General features: G+C 41.0%; 1 protein-coding gene across 9 annotated transcripts in view; it reads right to left on the bottom strand.

Moving 5' to 3' along the window:
* camk2d2 (calcium/calmodulin-dependent protein kinase (CaM kinase) II delta 2) overlaps positions 1 to 21,800 on the bottom strand; it is a 35,490-nt gene that overhangs the window by 1,962 nt on the left and 11,728 nt on the right. Inside the window, exons 3-20 of one of the 9 annotated variants that reach the window (XM_022681613.2) lie at positions 21,355 to 21,414; positions 21,166 to 21,220; positions 20,230 to 20,295; positions 19,130 to 19,202; positions 17,359 to 17,461; positions 17,139 to 17,222; positions 16,700 to 16,794; positions 14,926 to 15,048; positions 14,720 to 14,803; positions 12,445 to 12,487; positions 9,029 to 9,066; positions 6,380 to 6,439; positions 4,259 to 4,303; positions 3,837 to 3,885; positions 2,511 to 2,531; positions 2,120 to 2,195; positions 962 to 1,056; positions 592 to 820 (exon numbers count right to left, since the gene is read on the bottom strand). In XM_022681613.2, the coding sequence (XP_022537334.1) occupies positions 592 to 820; positions 962 to 1,056; positions 2,120 to 2,195; positions 2,511 to 2,531; positions 3,837 to 3,885; positions 4,259 to 4,303; positions 6,380 to 6,439; positions 9,029 to 9,066; positions 12,445 to 12,487; positions 14,720 to 14,803; positions 14,926 to 15,048; positions 16,700 to 16,794; positions 17,139 to 17,222; positions 17,359 to 17,461; positions 19,130 to 19,202; positions 20,230 to 20,295; positions 21,166 to 21,220; positions 21,355 to 21,414 (1,399 nt within the window). Of the gene's footprint in view, positions 1 to 587; positions 821 to 961; positions 1,057 to 2,119; positions 2,196 to 2,510; positions 2,532 to 3,836; positions 3,886 to 4,258; positions 4,304 to 6,379; positions 6,440 to 9,028; positions 9,070 to 12,444; positions 12,488 to 14,719; positions 14,804 to 14,925; positions 15,049 to 16,699; positions 16,795 to 17,138; positions 17,223 to 17,358; positions 17,462 to 19,129; positions 19,203 to 20,229; positions 20,296 to 21,165; positions 21,221 to 21,354; positions 21,415 to 21,800 lie in introns of those variants that run through there. The other 8 variants (XM_022681611.2, XM_022681612.2, XM_049472110.1 and 5 more) reach the window with 8 other exon arrangements.

Below are 21,800 nucleotides of genomic sequence, written 5' to 3' on the forward strand. Positions count from 1 at the left end.
CTACAGCAGTTTAGCCCCTCCCCTTTACTCTACACTCTACAGCAGTTTAACAGTTTAGCCCCTCCCCTTCACTCTACATTCTACAGCAGTTTAACAGTTCAGCCCCTCCCCTTCACTCTACACTCTACAGCAGTTGAACAGTTAAGCCCCTCCCCTTCACTCTACATTCTACAGCAGTTTAACAGTTTAGTCCCTCCCCTTCACTCTACACTCTACAGCAGTTTAACAGTTAAGACCCTCCCCTTTACTCTACAGTAGTTTAGCCCCTCCCCTTTTCTCTACACTCTACAGCAGTTTAGCCCCTCCCCTTTACTCTACACTCTACAGCAGTTGAACAGTTAAGCCCCTCCCCCTTACTCTACACTCTACAGCAGTTTAACAGTTTAGCCCCTCCCCTTCACTCTACACTCTACAGCAGTTTAACAGTTAAGACCCTCCCCTTTACTCTACAGTAGTTTAGCCCCTCCCCTTTTCTCTACACTCTACAGCAGTTTAGCCCCTCCCCTTTACTCTACACTCTACAGCAGTTTAAAGTTTTCATGGATCTTGACCTGTGGAGTTACTGATATGAACAGGGGTAGGCGATCTTACTTGAGGGGTACGCTGGGAGAGCCGGAGCGGTGGAAGTGGATGTTCTGCCACTTCCCCTCACGGCGGTGCCAGACGCGCGTCTCCTCCGACTGCATGGTGCGAGGCCGGCCGCTGCCGTCCATGTACTGCGTCAGGCGGATGTAGGCGATGCAGGCGGCGTCCTCTCCGATCAGGTGCACGTGGGGGTTCAGCAGGATTGTGTGGACCGGCTTATTCCCTTTAGACAGACCTGATGCAACACAAACACAGCAGTGGGAATACGGTCAGAGGATGTGAGGGACAGGGGATACAGCACCACTAAACACCAATCAGGAGAAAAAATATTATTATTAGTAGAACATGAGCATGTATGATGTTATGTATTGGGTACCGTTTTCAAAGTAGAACCGGTGGAAATCATGACCTTCCACCAGGTTCCCAAGGGCTTCAGGCTCGAAGGACGTCAGACCGGGGTCACAGATTTTACTGTTAGAGAGAGACACACAGATTTTACTCTCTTTTCAGAAGAACTAGCTGATGTCACTTCTTGTTGTAGATGTGATTTCCAGGGTAATACGGTAATGTGTTACAGTAACACGTATGAGCGAATCCCAGGGACTAAATACTAAAATGTGTATTTTAACCAACATATTATGGAAAAATAATGAAAAAAATATTTTTAAAACATAGATGGGATTTGAAGTCACACAACAATGAAAAAAAAAACACATCTCTGAAGGATTTTAATAATTATATTTCATGGTAAAGTGTATAGGTAGAGAGTAGTGGGGAGAATGGGTAACAAACGCTATTTATTTAGTGTATTTAGTAGTTCTTTATTAATGTTTTAATTACATATCCTTCTTTTACAATTAGGTCAATGTACAAAACACTTTGCTTAATAATAATAATATATATTTTAAAGTTATTTTGTGTGCACATTTATACATGTAATTTTTTCATGGGGAGAGAAATGGCGTCCATTCAGCTAGAGCTGGGCAATTAATCGATTTACAGTTAAGGACGATGTGTTTCTATGAAAATCGTTTTTCTCTGAGTTTTAATTTTCACCACCGACACGCCCCTGAGCTTAGCCCCGCCCCTCTCTCCCGCACGCAGCCCTGCCCCCCTCTCTCACAATGTAAATTCTTTACAGCTTAAAAAACATGTATTATGCAAGTTAGGCGATAACGTTATTTAGCAACTTCTAGCAACTTTTAGGAGATTTTAGTAGGGGAAAAAATTGATTTAAATCGAAAATCGGATGGGAAAAAAAAAATCGAAGACGAAATCAAAGAAGAAATGGAAGCTCTACATTCAGCGTAATATGCCCTAAACACTTGCAGCTACATTATCTTAATGTTAATTTTAGCATGTTCTCGGTAAGCTCAGTTAGCTACATAGATCCGTCAGCTGTCCTTAGGTTGTTTACTGGGGCTAGCATAAATAGTATTAACTGACTTTATAGTTTACACCTAGCTTGCTATAGCTAATCAAATGAGGCTAATCAAAAACGACCAATCAGATCAATGTGTTTGTGTGTACTCACGAATAAGCTTCAAAGTCCCCATTGTTGATAGACTCGATGAGCTGCTCAGTAACTTTGATGATCTCCTGCTTTCGTGCTGCAAAACACACACAAAATATGACTCAGCACTTCTCTCGGCACTAAACCGTGACTCATCATTTCTCATCAGAACCGAGCTCTGGGTTTAGGGTCCATCTATAAGCAGCTGTTTTCTATCATTTATAAAGTTTAAAGCTTAAAGAAGTACGTTTTATTTAACACACCAACACACTCCCTGCTAATGGCTATAAATGGACACCTAAAGCAAAAGTGTTTCCCAGAATTCCTCACTGTCCGATTTTAAGATTGACCAACGTTTAGAGGCGAAATTGCAGGAAACACTTTCATCCAAAAGAGGAAAAGGCTCATTTACCTTTACTCATAACGTGGCAGGCTGAGGGACAGCAGAGAGACGCTTATCATTGGTCAAAAGGTCACATTTAAAATGAAAAACAGCAACAACAACTAGAATCTACCAGAGAAACAGATGAAATTCGATGAAATAAAAAAAAAAAAAAAACAGACACTCATTCACAAAGATTTTAAATAAAAAAAAAGAGGTAGGGATTGTATAGGATTTGCATCCTATTAAACAGGACATGCTGTGTTAACATTTAGAGGGGCATTAAAGATAGTTGGGGACATTGGAGTGGTATTAATGACATTTGAAGAGCATTCATGGGTAAGCAGGTGGCATTAAGAGCAGTATGGGGAAATATGGGACATTGGAGAGGCATTATTGACAATAAAAGGGCAGAACATGTGAAATAGGACAGTTCAAGGACAACATACGATATCTGAGGGAAATTAAGGACCGTTGGAATACATTAAGGGACACGGGCGGGGCGTTTAGGACATGTGAATGAGCATAAGGACAGTTGTGAGTGCATTAAACAACAGGGTAGTGGCATTTAGATATTTGAAGGGCATAACAGACCATTTGAGGACATTAAAGGACTTCTGAAGGGCATTAAGGGGCATTACAGTTAGTTTGAGGACATTAAAGGACATCTGAGGGGCATTACAGACAGTTTGAGGACATTAAAGGACATCTGAAGGGCATTAGGGGCATTACAGTCAGTTTGAGGACATTAAAGGGCATCTGAAGGGCATTCAGGGGCATTACAGACTGTTTAAGGACATTTAAGGACAACTGAGGGGAATTTAGGGGAATCTGAAGGGCATTAAGGGGTATTACAGACCATTTAAGGACATTAAATGGCTTCTGAAGGACATTAAGGGGCATCTGAAGGGCATTAAGGGGCATTACAGTCAGTTTGAGGACATTAAAGGGCATCTGAAGGGCATTAAGGGGCATTACAGTCAGTTTGAGGACATTAAAGAACTTCTGAAGGGCATTCAGGGGCATTACAGACTGTTTAAGGACATTTAAGGACAACTGAGGGGAATTTAGAGGAATCTGAAGGGCCTTAAGGGGTATTACAGACCGTTTAAGGACATTAAAGGGCGTCTGAAGGGCATTAAGGGGCATCTGAAGGGCATTAAGGGGCATTACAGTCAGTTTGAGGACAATAAAGGAGAACTGAGGGGCATTACAGACAGTTTGACATTAGTAAAATGATCAAAAAAAGTGATAAATCATTCATAAAGATATACAGACAGATGGATGAGTAAATGAATAAATAGACATGTAGACAGACAGACAGAGAGGTGAACAGACAGAAACAGTGACTCCTACCTTTCATGTCCTCCTCCTCTATTGTGGTGTTGGCACTCTCTGTTGACTCCTGAGAAGAACAGAAGGGACGTTCTGTTAAAAGGTGGAGTGACGATATTTCAGGTTCTGTGAAACGGGTTCTGGATTTGGTCAGAAATGTAAGTCAGCAGACTGCTCTCAGTAGTGAGGACTGTTTGTGACTGGGTCGGCCGGTTCACAGCTGAAGTTCTGGTCGTCAGGGAGAATCTGTTGGGTTTCTCTGGTCAGCAGGACTCGGCGAGTAGGAGTCTTACAGTATGTTACAAACAAACCAGCGGGAAGTGAAATGGAGTAACAGCTTGCCGGCCGCCGGAAAACTCCAAACTAAAGTGTGTTTCTGGTGTGATGACTGTAGTGGTGCCCCTACCCAGACGGTCCACCCTGACATCAAAAAGAAGTCTCACCTTGTTCCGCTCCACAGGGTTATGGATCACTGTAGTCTGAGGCTCCTGAAATACACAAAGTTACTGAGAGAAATACAGCAGGAGCTACACAAATATATACACCAATATATACAACATATACATCTACCATCTCTAACAATATATATATATATATATATATATATATATATATATATATATATATATATTCAAAATGACCTACATCACATCTACGCTTGATATCTTCATCAACATCTAAACATCTACACTATCGCCCATACTTATCTATAGCACCATGTTCACTATTTACACCAATATCTACACCATCACATTTACACCTGCTGTTAATCTACATCAACACTATATACATCATCTACACCAACATCTACACTATATACCTCAACATCTACACCAAAATTAACACTCTATACATCAACATCTACACCAACATCTACACTATATATAAGCTAACATCTACAATATATACATTAACAGCTACACTATATGTATGCCAACATCTACACTATATATACGCCAACATCTACACTATATACACCAACATCTACACTATATATATGCCAACATCTACACCAACATCTACACTATATACTTTAACAGATACACTATATATACACCAATATCTACACTATATATATATGCTAACATCTACAATATATACAATAACAGCTACACTATATATATGCCAACATCTACACCAACATCTACACTATAGACATTAACAGCTACACTATATATACACCAACATCTAGACCAACCTCTACACTCTATACATCAACATCTACACCAACATCTACACTATATACATTAACAGCTACACTATATATATATATATATATATATATATATATATATATATATATATATATATATGCCAACATCTACACCAACATCTACACTATATACATCAACATCTACACCAACATTTCCATACTCCATGTGCACCATCACAACAATGGCCACATTCAGACTAACATCTGCCCCAACATTTCCAATAACATCTACTTTAACATTCGCATCAATATTTTAAACCACCTACACCAAAATCTACAACTACATCTGTACAATCACACACACACACACACACACACACTGCAGTGTAATCATGCAGGTGGAGAATGTAACAGCACTCCACTGTGTGTGTCAGCTCACTGTGGAGCTGTGATTGGTCAGGATATATAGAGAAACATGCAGAACATGCTTTATAGTGGTGATCAAGCAGCAACAAATCACAGTGTATCTCTCTCTCTCACACACACTCACACACACACACACACACACACACACACACACACACACACACACACACACACACACACACATGCAGAGGGGAGGGGCAGGCAGGGATTGAGTGGTGGGGAAGCATTTACTGCAGATCTAAGTTTTAAAAGGTATACTAAAACTTTTTAAGTGGATGCATATGGTATTGATATGTGGTTGCTCTGGTGTTTCTAAGTAGTTGCTAGAGGGTGCCATAGTATTGCTGTGTTTTTTTCTGGTGTTTCTAAGTAATTGCGAGGTGGATGCTATAGTATTGCTATGTGGTTGCTTGGTGGATGCTATGGTACTGCTATATGGTTGCTCTGGTGTTTCTAAATAGTTGCTAGGTGGATGCTATGGTACAGCTATGTGTTTTTCTGGTGTTTCTAAAGAACTGCTAGGTGGATGCTCTGATATTATTATGTGGTTGCTCTGGAGTATCTAAGTAATTGCTATGTGGATGCTATGGTACTGCTATATGGTTGCTCTGGTGTTTCTAAATAGTTGCTAGGTGGATGCTATGGTACTGCTATGTGTTTTTCTGGTGTTTCTAAAGAACTGCTAGGTGGATGCTCTGGAATTATTATGTGGTTGCTCTGGAGTATCTAAGTAATTGCTATGTAGATGCTATGGTACTGCTATATGGTTGCTCTGGTGTTTCTAAATAGTTGCAAGGTGGTTGCTCTGGTGTTGCTTAGTGGTTAATATGGAATCCACTGATATGGAGTTAGTGTACCTTTTAACACTGAGAAAATAAAGCAATAAATCACTGATTTTAATGTCCCTCAGAAAAGTCACCACTCATGGTGTTGGTAAGAAGTGCCATGCAGGGGGTGGGGTCGAGGAGCTTGTTGCTGTGGATACCAGTGCTGGGGCGGGGCCTGTGTCTTTGGGGCTGCTGGCTATGTTGGTTTTGTTGTTGACCTGTAGGGGGCGTGAGGAGGAGATCAGACATTACCAAAAACACACTGCAGGAGGAACGGAGCCACAGACGGACAGAAAGACAGACAGACAGACAGACAGACAGAGAGGAAAGTGAACACAAACAGAGTGACACTCAGATTACTGAAAACACAGAACCCTGGAGACTGCAGGAACACTGCAGGAACACTCAGCACTTCAACACCTCCACAAAGAAACAGATAAAAGAGGAGAGTGAAGTCGGCTTCATGTTGGAATTGTCTGCTTTCCACCTTAAACGCTGCAGCAGATGCACTCTGCAGTAACACACTGCACATAGAACTGATGTTACATTACGCTGTATCATTGCTGTTACTTGCTGCAGTAACACCACAAATAGAACATGCAGTTACACCCTCGCATTACACTCTGCACTTAATCTTTTCAGATTGATGCAATTGGGAACTGCAACACTATGAAGAGTTTAACAGTGTATCTGCATAGTGTAAAAGCAGTGTAAGGCGTTATTACTGCACAGTCTGCAGTAACGCTCTGCTGTAACGCTGTGCAAATAGAACATGCCGTTACACTCTGCCGTTACACTCTGCCGTAACGCTCTGCAGTAATGCTCTGCCGTTACACTCTAATGTAATGCTCTGCCGTAACACTCTGCCTTAACACTCTGCCGTAACGCTCTGCCGTAACGCTCTGCCGTAACGCTCTGCAGTAATGCTCTGCCGTAACACTCTGTCGCAACACTCTGCCGTAACACTCTGCCGTAACGTTCTGCCGTAACGCTCTGCCGTAACGCTCTGCCGTAACGCTCTGTCGCAACACTCTGCCGTAACACTCTGCCTTAACACTCTGCCGTAACGCTCTGCCGTAACGCTCTGCAGTAATGCTCTGCCGTAACACTCTGCCGTAACGTTCTGCCGCTTTGCTCTGCCGTAACATGTGCCATAACGTTCTGCCGTAACGTTCTGCCGTAACGTTCTGCCGTAACGCTCTGCCGTAACGTTCTGCCGTAACGCTCTGCCGTAACGTTCTGCCGTAATGCTCTGCCGTTACGCTCTGCCATAACTTTCTGCCGTACCGTTCTGACGTAACATTCTGCCGTAACACTTTGCCATTACACTCTGCCATAACGTTCTGCCGAAACACTCTGCCGTAACTCTGTGCAAATAGAACATGCCGTAACACTCTGTTGTAACACTCTGCAAAAACGTAACACTGCAAATAGAGCTTGCTGTAACACTCTGCCGTGACACAGTCTGAAGCTTGAAGCTGCATCTCATTCAGCTCATCTTCTCCCATCTTATAGGTTGACCCAATAAACCAGAGTGTAGCTGCAACATTGTTTAAGGTGGAACAGAACATTTTAGCATAATGCCAACTTTATTCAGATGACTGAGGCGTGTGGGAATCTTTATACCACAGAATGGATGTGAAATATAAAACAGCTCCTGATTGTCTCAGTTTAGCTCCACCGTGCAGCTCCTGCACACCTGTAGTTCATTAGCGCTGTAATCAGTGGTGTCTGAAGGGAACAGATGGAGGATGTGAGATAGTGAGGTTATAAAGCGACTCTCTGTGGAGTAAAAGCAGCTTCTCAGACTCCTCTCCGAGCTCCAGCGGTCACATCCAATTAGAACTGAGATAACCCCTGCAGGACCTGAGCCTCCAGAAGGTTGACCATAACTTAGCTTTACAGTAAAAAGAAGTAATTAACACCGACTCATCAATGAGCCAAAACATTATGTCCAATAAATCTGCTCAACAGTTATTGACAGCTGAATTAATAATTAGCTTAATGAAGTGTGTTTGTTAGATTTAGGTGTGTGGACCTGTCAAACCTGAAGGATGAAAGATCTGTAGAAGGAAGGCATATGTAAATAAGCTCTTATCTGATTGGCTGTCTTGTATTAAGCCTCATTCAAAAAGCAGTCTGGTTGAATCACTTTAGCATGAAAGGGTGGAGCTAAACTGCTGTAGACTGAATAGATAAGTGAGGCTTAACTGCTGTAGACTGAAAGGGTGGGGCTAAACAGCTGTAGGCTGAAAGGTTGGAGCTAAACAGCTGTAGACCAAAAGGGTGGAGCTAAACTGCTGTAGACTGAATAGATAAGTGGGGCTAAACTGCTGTAGGCTGAAAGGTTGGAGCTAAACAGCTGTAGACTAAAAAAAATAGTGGAGCAAAACTGCCTTAAGCTAAATGGATGGAGAGAAACTGCTGGAAATGTAAGGGGCGGAGCTAAATTGTTGTTGGCTGAATAAATAAGTGGAACTAAACTGGTGTAGGTTGAAAGGGTGGAGCTAAACTGCTGTAGGCTGAATGGGTGGAGCCTTCTAGTGGGCGGGGTTCAAACCCAATGTTAAATGCACCACTGTCTGACTTTACATCTAAACTTATAATAAAAAAAAAATACAATACTGCCAAACAAATTGCAATACGATTTTATATTGATATAGTGTTTGATGGAATTGTGATGGTGCTTGATGATGTAAGCAGGTGCGTGTTCATGACTGTACCCTGATTGGTTAATGATGTCAGGTGTGTTACAGTAACAGCAGCGGGTGAAGAGAGAAGAACGTTGTTTAGTGGATTTTACACACCTTCACTCCATCCGTCTTCTTGTTCAGCAAACTCTTGGCTGCTGTTGTGCCCAACAAACAAACAAACAAACAAACAAACAACAAGCAAAAACAAGTAAATATCTTCACACTCGTCAGTAACTCATGAGCTGTTCTGCATGCTGCAGGCAGGTTGGTTGGAGTAGGAAGGTTATACCTAAAGGAGCAGCTCTAGCAGTAGAGACACATCCAGACATGAACACACACTTAATGCAGAAATAATGCAGTCGTTTGCAGATAAAGAGCCTAAAACACACCCCATGCAGCACAAACACCCCCCCAGTCTTACTGTGTAACATCACTACAGCAATTACCACCCCTCCCTTCTCCAGGGGGCGACAGAGTGCAGGTCGGTGCAGCCTTCCGCTACTAGGCTCTACTTCACTCTACCTCTCTTTACCTCAATCCACCTTCAGTCAACCTCGCGGTCCTTTACTCTCTCGAACTCAACAACTCACTGCCTCACTCTACCTCACTTTACATGACTCTATTCCACTCTACTTCACGTTTCTTTGGTGTACCTTCTTCCTCACTCTACATGAGTCTACCTCAGTCTTGCTCTACCTCAATTCACCTCACTCTGCCTTAGTTTGCCTCACTCTACCTCGCTTTACCCCACTCTGCATTACTCTACTTTACTTTGCATGAGTCTACCTCACTCTGCATTACTCCACTTTACTCTACATGACTCTAACTCAATCTTGCTCTACCTCCATTCACCTCACTCTGCATTAGTTTGCCTCACTCTACCTCGCTTTACCTCACTCTGCATTACTCTACTTTACTTTGCATGAGTCTACCTCACTCTGCATTACTCTACTTTACTCTACTTGACTCTACCTCAGTCTTGCTCTACCTCGCTCTGCATTAATCTACCTCACTTGGCCTCACTCTGCATTACTCTACTTTGCCGTACCTACACTCTACATCAGCCTACCTCATTCTGCATCACTCTACCTCACTCTCATTTACCCCAATCTGCATTACTCATCTTTTCTGTACCTCATTCTACATTAGTCTACCTCGCTCTGCCTCAGCAGCAGCTTGCTTTTGCTGTTTTTCACAATGCTATTGCAGCTTTTTTGATGTGTTTATCATGATTTTCTTTTCACAATAATAACAATATGATTTAGTAGCTATGTTTTCACCCAATGGATATTCTAATAACAACCGTTTTAGTGCTTAAAACTGTTTGCGAATGTTATGGAATAGAAAATGATGGTAATATTTATTTATGACAAAACCTGTCAGTACTTGTTCAGTGTTAATAGGTGATAAGATTTCAGTTTGTATTTCTGTTCCTCTTCAGGCTTTTCTTAAGCTACAACTCTACTACAACCGACCCTACAGGGTGGTTCAGTTAACTGAACACCAAACTGTTCATACAAGCAGGACATGGTTCTGGTTTACTCCACATTTAGACTTCGCAATAATCCAGATCATTATAGAACTTTCCAGAGCTTCATATTACCACTATTACAAAAGAATAAACATTTAGGGGACAAACAGACAAACAAAGGGTCTGTAAACATCAGTAATTATTGGAAGGATTACTTTCAGAAAGCATCACATGTCAGAGACTAAGGGTTGTTATTGATTGGTATTACTTTGTGTGTAAAACACTTAATGAATGGAATCCTTCCATCATGCACATGAGGCTGCTCAACGGCTCAGACAAACAGGCAAGTGGGTCTGATTGGTCAGACAGCATCATCGACCTATCTTGCATCCAATCAGGATCTTACCTCAGGAGACCAAATCGCCCAAAAAAGAAGAGAAAGAAATGATGAACAGGAGGAAAAGATAAACCATCTTCCTGCTCTTACACCACCGTTACACTGAGCACAATGTGTGTGTTGTGGTTGTGAGTGTGGAGCTGTAAGTTGAGTTGAGATGGAAATAACAATTGGCAGTGTTCCTTGTTCGGTTCTGTCAGTCTGGCATTTGTATTGTGTGGATGAAAAAGAATAAAGATTTTAACACTACTAACTGGATACCCCTCTCCATAGTCAGGAGATCTAATATTATTAAGTTGAGTGTACTTACTGGCCAACAAAACTTAATAGCCAATGAAAAAAATGTGATTTGAACCAACTTTTAGTATATTACTTGTAGCAATGCTCTTTCTACAGCAAATGCTGGTTCATACAGCTTTCCCATAAGGCTCCTGGCACCATATATTTGCATATTGGGTGTGGCCTCTACCTTACTTACAATCTTTGTGTTGTCAGTTGCCCAAAGCTACCTTATCCTGGGCGTGCAGTAATATAATATATGAGTTGATGAGTTGAGTCTCAGTGTTGTAGGCTGTAAGAGCAAGTTACCTTTATTCTGTGTTCCTGGTGATCAATCACAGTATGTTGGCTTGGAGCTACAGAGTTCACTTTTTATGGAATTTACTCTTATACTGCTCCAATGTATACTGGCAGTATTGGCAGTTAAATAATCATAGACTAAAAATGTTAACATAAAATGTTATGTATTCACAACGTAACTAAGTCAAAGCAAAATGAGGTTGAGTTAATGAGTATCTTTCAGCCCATACAGTGAGTAATGACTAACCACACACAGCAGCAAATGCGGCAGACCACATTTAACCAGGAACAAAAGTACAGCAGCAGCAGACTAAATAATAGAGTTATCACTGGATGTGACGCCCTTTTCGGTTGTGTTTCCACTCTGAGCTCCACAGAGCAGTTGTGTAATCTTATAGGACAGGATAGGAATTGATAAAATCTCTTAAAAGGCGCTCAGCTTGATTATCAGTTTTAAATGAGGTAAATTTACGAACTGAGAGACAGAGAATGACATATTCCAGGAGCCCTGCTCAACATTGTATTACCAAGTTTGCCTGGAAGGGATAATATGGCATCTAGCCCCACCCTTAATCAGTATTGGCCTTCTGTTAAAGCTGTAAGACATAAGTAAAGGATCTTTCGATCCTCTAAATCCCAATTTAGATCAGATTTAAGTGTACAAGACAGACTCTGATGTCATCTACTTATGTTAACAGGTCAGAGACTCAGTCTGCACATATTCCACCAACATCAGATCACAACTGAGTGTGCAAAGCAGTGTGTAAATGCAGAGAGGACCATTAGAGAATGAGAAAAGTCGGCTACACTCTTCTGCTCCGCCCAATCACTGCGGAGTCACTGAGACGGTGCGAGACACTCAGTCTGTTCATCATCTGTTAGAACTCTGAAGTTGTGTTGTGTAGTTTGTCCAAGACTTTAATCCAACATGTGAGTTAAACTGAAGATGTCTAAAGTTACAGGAAGGGCATAATATACACTGATCAAGCATAACATTATGACCACCCCCTTCTTTCTACACCTATTATTATCCATGATCTGGATCAGACACAGAGAAACACACACAGAGTGGAAAGCACTTACCCGAGAAGTTTCTTGTGACTAGCAAGGTGGTCAGAATGGCACCCTGACAGCAGGGGATTCAGAGGCAAGGAAGAAAAGAAACAGAAACAATTTAAAGAGGAAACCACTACTATCAGTTCTACTGATGAAACTGATGATGAAAAAAGATCTGGACTAACCCTATTCTACTCCCACTGGTGTAGAAGTGAACCTAATCAAACTGACTAGGCCTGCCACAATAACTACATTATCGACTTACCGTTCAATAAATGAACATGACCTCACTCATTTAAATAATCGTGATATCGTCTTTTGTGTTTGCACTTACAAAATGCACCTACATATATTGTGACTGTGGGCGTTGTGACGGCCCAGTGCGGCTCTAGTTGCTTAATTTTAGTGTCTCTTAGGTTCATGTTGACTTTGTCATGTTGTCTTTCATTCAACATGAGTGTATCTTTCAAGTGAAGGCTGAGGCGGGGTCTTTATGCCGGTTCAACGCGTGCCAGCTGGGACAGACTGGGGCTGCACATCATGGTGTGAGGCAGACACGGTTCCCCTGCCTCCACACTTTACAATGTGTGCATATATATATATATATATATATATATATATATATATATATATATATATATATATATATATATATATATATATTCAGGTTTTAAACTTAGGTGCCTAAACAGGAATGGAAAGCTTATTGTCTTTAAAAAGGTTCATTCATTTGTTACAATTTTATTTTATTAGTGCCAAATTAGTGGTCTAAAAATGCCAACAATATCATTTATTGCAATAATTTCTGGGACAGAATATCGTTCGCAAAATGTTTTTATCGTGACTCTATCTAAACTGTCTAAACTGGGGTGGAACTGATCCTATCTAGACTGGTGTGTGACTGACTCCTCCTTGACTGGTTAGGGACCGTCTCTACTTGGACTGGTGTGTGACTGACTCTTCCTCGGCTGGTTAGGGACCATCTCTACCTGGACTGGGGGGGGACTGACTCTTCCTTGACTGGTTTGGGACCATCACTACCTGGACTGGGGCGGGATTGACTATTCTTTGGCTGGTTAGGGACCATCTCTACCTGGACTGGGGTGTAACTGATTCTTCCTTGACTGGTTAGGGACCATCACTACCTGGACTGGGGTGGGACTGACTCTTCTTTGGCTGGTTAGGGACCATCACTACCTGGACTGGTGTGGGACTGACTCTTCTTTGGCTGGTTAGGGACCATCACTACCTGGACTGGGGTGGGACTGACTCTTCTTTGGCTGGTTAGGGACCATCACTACCTGGACTGGTGTGGGACTGACTCTTACTCGACTGGTTTGGGACCATCTCTACCTGGACTGGGGTGGGACTGACTCTTCCTTGACTGGTTTGGGACCATCTCTACCTGGACTGGGGTGGGACTGACTCTTCCTTGACTGGTTAGGGACCATCTCTACCTGGACTGGGGTGGGACTGACTCTTCCTTGACTGGTTTGGGACCATCTCTACCTGGACTGGGGTGGGACTGACTCTTACTCGACTGGTTTGGGACCATCTCTATCTGGACTGGTGTGTGACTGACTCTTCCTCGGCTGGTTAGGGACCATCTCTACCTGGACTGGGGGGGGACTGACTCTTCCTTGACTGGTTTGGGACCATCACTACCTGGACTGGTGTGGGACTGACTCTTACTCGACTGGTTAGGGACCATCACTACCTGGACTGGTGTGGGACTGACTCTTACTTGACTGGTTTGGGACCATCTCTACCTGGACTGGGGTGGGACTGACTCTTCCTGGACTGGTTAGGGACCATCTCTACCTGGACTGGGGTGGGACTGACTCTTCCTTGACTGGTTAGGGACCATCTTTACCTGGACTGGGGTGGGACTGACTCTTCCTGGACTGGTTAGGGACCATCTCTACCTGGACTGGGGTGGGACTGACTCTTCCTTGACTGGTTAGGAACCATCTTTACCTGGACTGGGGTGGGACTGACTCTTCCTGGACTGGTTAGGGACCATCTCTACCTGGACTGGGGTGGGACTGACTCTTCCTTGACTGGTTAGGAACCATCTCTAGACAGGTGAAGAACTGACTCTACTTAGACTGGTACCAGACTTACCCTGCCTAAAGTGGGGTGAGACTGACTGGTGAATCATTATGTGAGTGATTCTGTAGACTGAGTCAAATGTTAAATATACAAGACCTTACAGGAAAGGAGGAAACAGTATAGAGAAAGAGAAAGAAGAAAAAAAGCAGAGTTGGACAATGAAAAGGAAGATACGCAGAGAGACAGTTACCTTCAGCTTCCTCCTAGCATTAAACTTTTTCAGGCACTCCACAGTTTCCTGCCTGTGCATCATCGAGGCCACAGTGGAGCGTTGCTGTAAAGAGAGAGAGAGAGAGAGAGAGCGTGTTACTGGGAATGAAATTACAATATGTATTTAATTGTTTATGTAATTTTGGTATGTAATTTGTTTGTTTGTGTGTGCTCAGTGATACATACGCAGATCCAGGGGTGTTTAAGAGCTTCAGAGGCAGTGATACGTTTGGATGGGTTGATGGTCAGCATTTTATTAATCAGATCTTTGGCTTCAGGAGTCACGGTGTCCCACTCCGGAGATGGGAACTGTAATAGATCAATAATAATAGATCACAATCAATCGCATAACCAATACCTCAATCAATTCCACAATCTGTTCTACAATCAATCTTACAATCAACCTCAACAATTAATCCCCAAAATACTCAATTAATGCCACAATACTCAATTAATCCCACAATACTCAATTTCTCCCACAATACTCAATTAATACCACAATACTCTCTCAATCCCACAATACTCAATTAATCCCAAAATACTCAATTTCTCCCACAATACTCAATTAATCCCACAATACTCAATTTCTCCCACAATACTCAATTAATCCCACAATACTCACTCAATCCCACAATACTCAATTAATCCCACAATACTCAATTAATCCCACAATACTCAATTATTCCCACAATACTCAATTATCCCCACAATACTCAATGAATCCCACAATACTCAATTTCTCCCACAATACTCAATTAATCCCACAATACTCACTCAATCCCACAATACTCAATTAATCCCACAATACTCACTCAATCCCACAATACTCAATTATTCCCACAATACTCAATTAATCCCACAATACTCAATTAATCCCACAATACTCAATTATTCCCACAATACTCAATTATCCCCACAATACTCAATGAATCCCACAATACTCAATTAATCCCACAATACTCAATTAATCCCACAATACTCAATTATTCCCACAATACTCAATTAATCCCACATTACTCAATTATTCCCACAATACTCAATTAATCCCACATTACTCAATCCCACAATACTCAATTAATCCCACAATACTCAATTTCTCCCACAATACTCAATTAATCCCACAACACTCAATTAATCCCACAATACTCAATTAATCCCACAATACTCAATTTCTCCCACAATACTCAATTAATCCCACAATACTCAATTAATCCCACAATACTCAATTTCTCCCACAATACTCAATTTCTCCCACAATACTCAATTAATCCCACAATACTCACTCAATCCCACAATACTCAATTAATCCCACAATACTCAATTATTCCCACAATACTCAATTAATCCCACAATACTCAATTAATCCCACAATACTCAATTAATCCCACAATACTCAATTATTCCCACAATACTCAATTAATCCCACAATACTCAATACCACAATTGACCTCACAATTTTACAATCAATTCAGCAATCATCCTCACAATAAATCCAAATAAATAAATTCCAAAATCACTCAAATTCCTCACTATTAATTCCAATCCTCACAATTTTTCACAGCTTACAATCAATTCCCCAATCAACCTCACAATCATCCTCGCAATATTCAAAATCAACCTCAAAAATCACAATTAATTTCACAGTTAACCTCATGATCAATTACAAAATCAATTTTGCACTAAACCTCACAAACATACCAATGATCAAGGTCTAAATCAACCCCATAATTAACTCATAATCAATCCCACAATCAATTACATTATTAAATTGGCCTCAGAATCAATGCCACAATCTATCTGATCTGCATACAGTTTAGACAATCACATTATGAATAATGTGACTAACAACATATTAACACGGTTCCTTCTGGTCTCTTCTAAACGTCCTTTTATAGATAAAACACTTCAATAACATGTCCTGATCTGAAGTGAGTGTGTGTGTGTGTGTGTGTGTACACACGTCATACGCTCCAGCCTTGATCTGCTGATAGAGACGATGCTGATCCTCATCCCAGAATGGAGGATACCCCACTAGCAGGATATACAGGATTACACCTACAACACACACAAACACAGGTCAACGTTATTTATGTTTGCCAACGTTTCTACACCCCTTATTCATTTTTAAGCTCTGTTATTTGGGTGGTGGGTCAAATTGTCAGCACCGCAGTGACACTGAGGTGTTTAAGAACCCCAGCAGCACTGCTGCGTCTGATCCACTCCCTCGTACCAGCAAAACACACACACACTAGCACACTAGCAGTGTCACTGCAGTGCTGAAAATGACCCACCACCCAAATTATAGCTGCAATATCATATAAAGAAAGTATGCAGAGAAACAGGTACAGAACTACAGTGTATTTTACAGTATGTGTGTAAAATAAGTGTTTTATACTCACCACAGGCCCACATATCCACTGGTTTTCCATAAGGATCTTTCCTCAGAACCTCCGGAGACAAATATCCTGGAGTTCCAGCAAAACCTGAACGCAGGAACACACATAAAATTTACACAGAACAAGAGGACTGCTGTCTTTAGCTGAACTATTTATCATAAAAAGAGATAATGAAAGAGTGAAAGAAAGAGAGAGAGAGAAAGAGAGAGAGAAAGAGACTTACCAAACCATGCCTGCTGCTCCCCCTGCACTTCGATAGCCAAACCAAAATCAGCAAGCTTCACCGCTGCCCCCTTCAGCTTACTCGCCAACAGCAGATTCTCAGGCTACAACACACACACACACACACACGGAGAGACAACCATTACCAGAAAGGTCACTGGTCTCCCCCGGCAACCGGACCACTCTAAATAATTCCCACAAAGTCGCAGATGAATAAATCATTTACTGACATTTAATATTGAACTACACCCTCACAATCACCTCTATATACATTAGCCTAGTAGCTCTAGCACTGACTATGTACAGTGGCTTTTTTTAAAAGTAATTATTTCCCTGTGGCATGATGCTGCCGCCACCATGTTTCACAGTGGGGATGGTGTCTTCAGTGTAACTTTCCCGCCGCACATAGTGCTTTGTGTTTAGGCTACAAAGTTCAACTGTGATCTCATCTGACCACAGCACCTTCTTCCACATGTTCACTGTGTCTTTTACCTGAAGTTCACGACTAATAAATAGTCCTCCACCTGAGCTGGATTTCTGCAGCTCCTCCAGAGTGACCATGGACCTCTTGGCTGATTCTGGATGGACCATGGCCTTGTCTTGATAGGTTTTCAGGTGTAAAATACTTTTTCTTTTTTTGCATGATGGATTGAAAAGTGCTCTTTGGGATGCTTAATGCTTGGGATATGTTTTTTTATAACCTAACCCTGCTTTTATCTTCTCCACTTTTTTTGTTTCACTCTGCTTCACAATTATGTGATGCGTTGTGTTGGTCGATCACTTAAAATCTCAATAAAATACATTTATCTTGTTGTTTAGAGGTGTGTTACGCACAAAATTCTGCGTCACATATATTATCGTAATATCACAAGCTAGGCAAACCTGGGTCAATGCTAATAATGATGGCTGCTTAACTGGAACATGGAGAACTCGAGTGTGACTTAATTTCCAGCTTCGACATCCGAGGGAAATGTAAGGCAGCATAACTCAAAATTAGACACATAGCACCAGTGCTAACTATACACAGCTCTGGAAAAAACTAAAAGACCACTTAAAACGATGAGTTTCTTTGATTTTACCAAATTGAAAAGCTCTTTTATATAATCAAGAGGAAGATGGATGATCACAAACCATTAAACCACCAAACTGAACTGCTTAAATTTTTGCACCAGGAGTAAAGCAGCATAAAGTTATCCAAAAGCAGTGTGTAAGACTGGTGGAGGAGAACATGATGCCAAGATGCATGAAAAAAAACTGTGATTAAAAACCACTAAATATTGATTATTTCTGAACTTTTTTGTTATTTCAGCCATTTCTCATTTTCTGTAAATAAATGCTCTAAATGAGAATATTTTTATTTGGAATTTGGGAGAAATGCTGTCTGTAGTTTATAGAATAAAACAACAATGTTCATTTTACTCAAACACAAACCTATAAATAGCAAAATCAGAGAAACTGATTCAGAAACTAAAATGCTCTCTTCATTTTTTCCAGAGCTGTATATATAGTTATATGCTAACAATATAAATAGCGCCATAGCCTCATTGCTTAATACATATCTTCCATTAGGTGCTGAGTAGCTAAATGTTGGGCATTTTCTCTGAACATTTGCTTGAAAAGGAGAAGCTTGAGAGAAGAAGCAGCAGAGAGCCACACACTCATCAGACCTCACTGCGTCACTATGGGCTAAATCTGGCACTGTCTGGGTCTGAGAAAGAGAGAGAGATGGCGAGAGTGTGTGTGTATGTATGTGTGTGTGTGTGTCTCCTGACCTTCAGATCTCTGTGGACGATCCCGTTAACATGGCAGTGATGAACACTCTCCAGAATCTGCTGAATACAGTGACTGAAAGAGAGAGAGAGAGAGAGAGAGAAAGAGGGGAGTAAATGAATTGTAATTACAATATAAAGCTCAGTTAGTGATCATAAAACCATATACACCACTCATGCATACCATAATATAACTGCCTCCTTGTTTCTACACTCATTATCTATTATTTTTAGCATTCAGAAGCACTCTGCACTTTTATAATTACAGACTGTAGTCTGTGTAGTCTGTATCTGTTTCTGTGAAGTAGGGCTGGGCAATATTATATCGTATACAATATATTGTGACACAGAAATATCATGATATTAAAAATCCATATTGTGATAATAGGGATGTTCTGTCTTAAAAGTAGACTATTATTTACTGTGAAGTTTTAAGTGTATTTATTGTATAATTTGTGTTTTAGTTAGCAGTTTATATCGTCGCTTTCCTATGAAAAACACTTATCTCCATTTTTGTTCATTTTTAATTTACTACGTAATTTGAACAGACAAACTGTCCCTTACACTGTGCCAAAATTTCTTAATGCATAGACCAATAGAAACTCAAGAAACTTCAAAATGACCTGAAATAAACTCTTTTTATATTGACTTCCACTGAAAGTTTACAAGTTTTTTTCTGTTTTGGAGATCAGTGTTTTTCATCGGACAGCGACGATATGCATGCATTAAATATTCTGCAATATTTTTGCTGCATTATATTATTTTATGCTATATTGTTTATTTTGCCACATTATGATTATGCTGTTATACTATTATACTATATTTTCCTATATCGCCAAGTATATATCGTTATCGCAAAAATACCCTGAAATTTAGTGATATTATTTTAGAGCCATATCGCCCACCCCTACTGTGAAGAACTAGAGGATGACCAGGAATGTCTAATGAGGGTAGAGTGTACAGTGAGTGAACACAGTATTTAAAAACTCCAGCAGCACTGCTGTACACATAGCATCACAAGATGAGAAATTTATGCATTTTAGGTGTATTGAATAGTTTTATTTAGTACCCATTGTGTGTGTGTGTGTTTGTGTGTGTGTTACCTGGCATCAGCTTCACTGTAGTACTCTCTTGCTACAATATCTTCAAACAGCTCTCCTCCAGTGACCCTGGAGTTAAAAGTTTTAAAAGTATCAGACACAGATCAAACACTATCAGATCAAACACCCACATATCACTTACAATCAAACACTGACAGATCAAACACACACAAAACACCTACAATCAAACACTGACAGATCAAACACTGTCAGATCAAACACCCACAGACCACCAATCACTCATAGAACACTCACATATCCAACACTGTCAGATCAAACACCCACAAACCATTTGCACTCACAAATTAAACACTGTCACATCAAACACTGTCAGATCACTTACAATCAAACACTCATAGAACACTCTTAGATCAAACACCGTCAGATCAAACACCCACAAACCATTTACACTCACAAATTAAACACTCACATCAAACACTGTTAGATCACTTACAATCAAACACTCATAGAACACTCTTAGATAAAACACTGTCAGATCAAACAACCACAAACCATTTACAAACACTTACAGTCAAACACTGTCAGATCAAACAGCCACAGATCACTTACAATCAAACACTCATAGAACACTCTTAGGTCAAACACCATCAGATCAAACACCCACAAACCACTTAAACACTCACAGACCACTTACAATCACTCATAGAACACTCACAGATCAAACACCCACAGATCAAACACTGTCAGATTAAAAGACCGACAGATAACTTACAATAAAACACTCACAGATCAAACACATGAAGGATCAATCAAACAAAGACCAAAAGCTGCCAGATCAAACACTGTCTGATCTAACACTTAGAGAATACACACATATCAAACACATGCAGATCACAAACACACAGAACACTCGCATATCAAACACAGACCAAAGCATCACAGGCCAATCACTCAATGAAACACAAACCAAACACTCACAGATCAAACACCAGGTAATGGAAGCCCTCCTCAGAAATGCTGTCATGCAGGCGAACTGCAGAGAAACACAACACATATGACAGGAGATAATTCATCCAAGTGCTGAAGGAATCCACACAGACAATAAGGTTTGTTCAGGAGTGATAATTCATACTGATATTTTGGGGTGATTTTAGTGAAAATTCATACCGATGTTGGGGTGTTTGAGGAGCCGGCAGATCCGGGCTTCTCTCTCCAGTTTCTGGTGATCTGTAAACAAAAAAAAGAAACTCCACTGACTCTGACTTCACTTCTTCACACACACACACACACACACACACACTCCCATCACACTCTTTTTACTCCCTCACACACTCTACTCCCTGCCTTAGACACTATATATGCCATTACACACTCTCTACACCATCATACTCTTTCACTCCCTTACACACTCTTTTCATTTTACACCATCTCACTTACGACTCATTCCCTCACACATTTTGCTCCCTCCCCCACACTCTCTATTCACTCTACACAATCACACTTACGACTCACTCTATACAATCATACTTACGACTCACTCTATTCACTCTACACAGTCACACTTACGACTCACTCTCTACTCACTGTACACAATCCCACTTTTGATTCACTCT

Source organism: Astyanax mexicanus, chromosome 25 (genome assembly GCF_023375975.1).
Source record: "Astyanax mexicanus isolate ESR-SI-001 chromosome 25, AstMex3_surface, whole genome shotgun sequence".
Taxonomy (NCBI): domain Eukaryota; kingdom Metazoa; phylum Chordata; class Actinopteri; order Characiformes; family Acestrorhamphidae; genus Astyanax; species Astyanax mexicanus.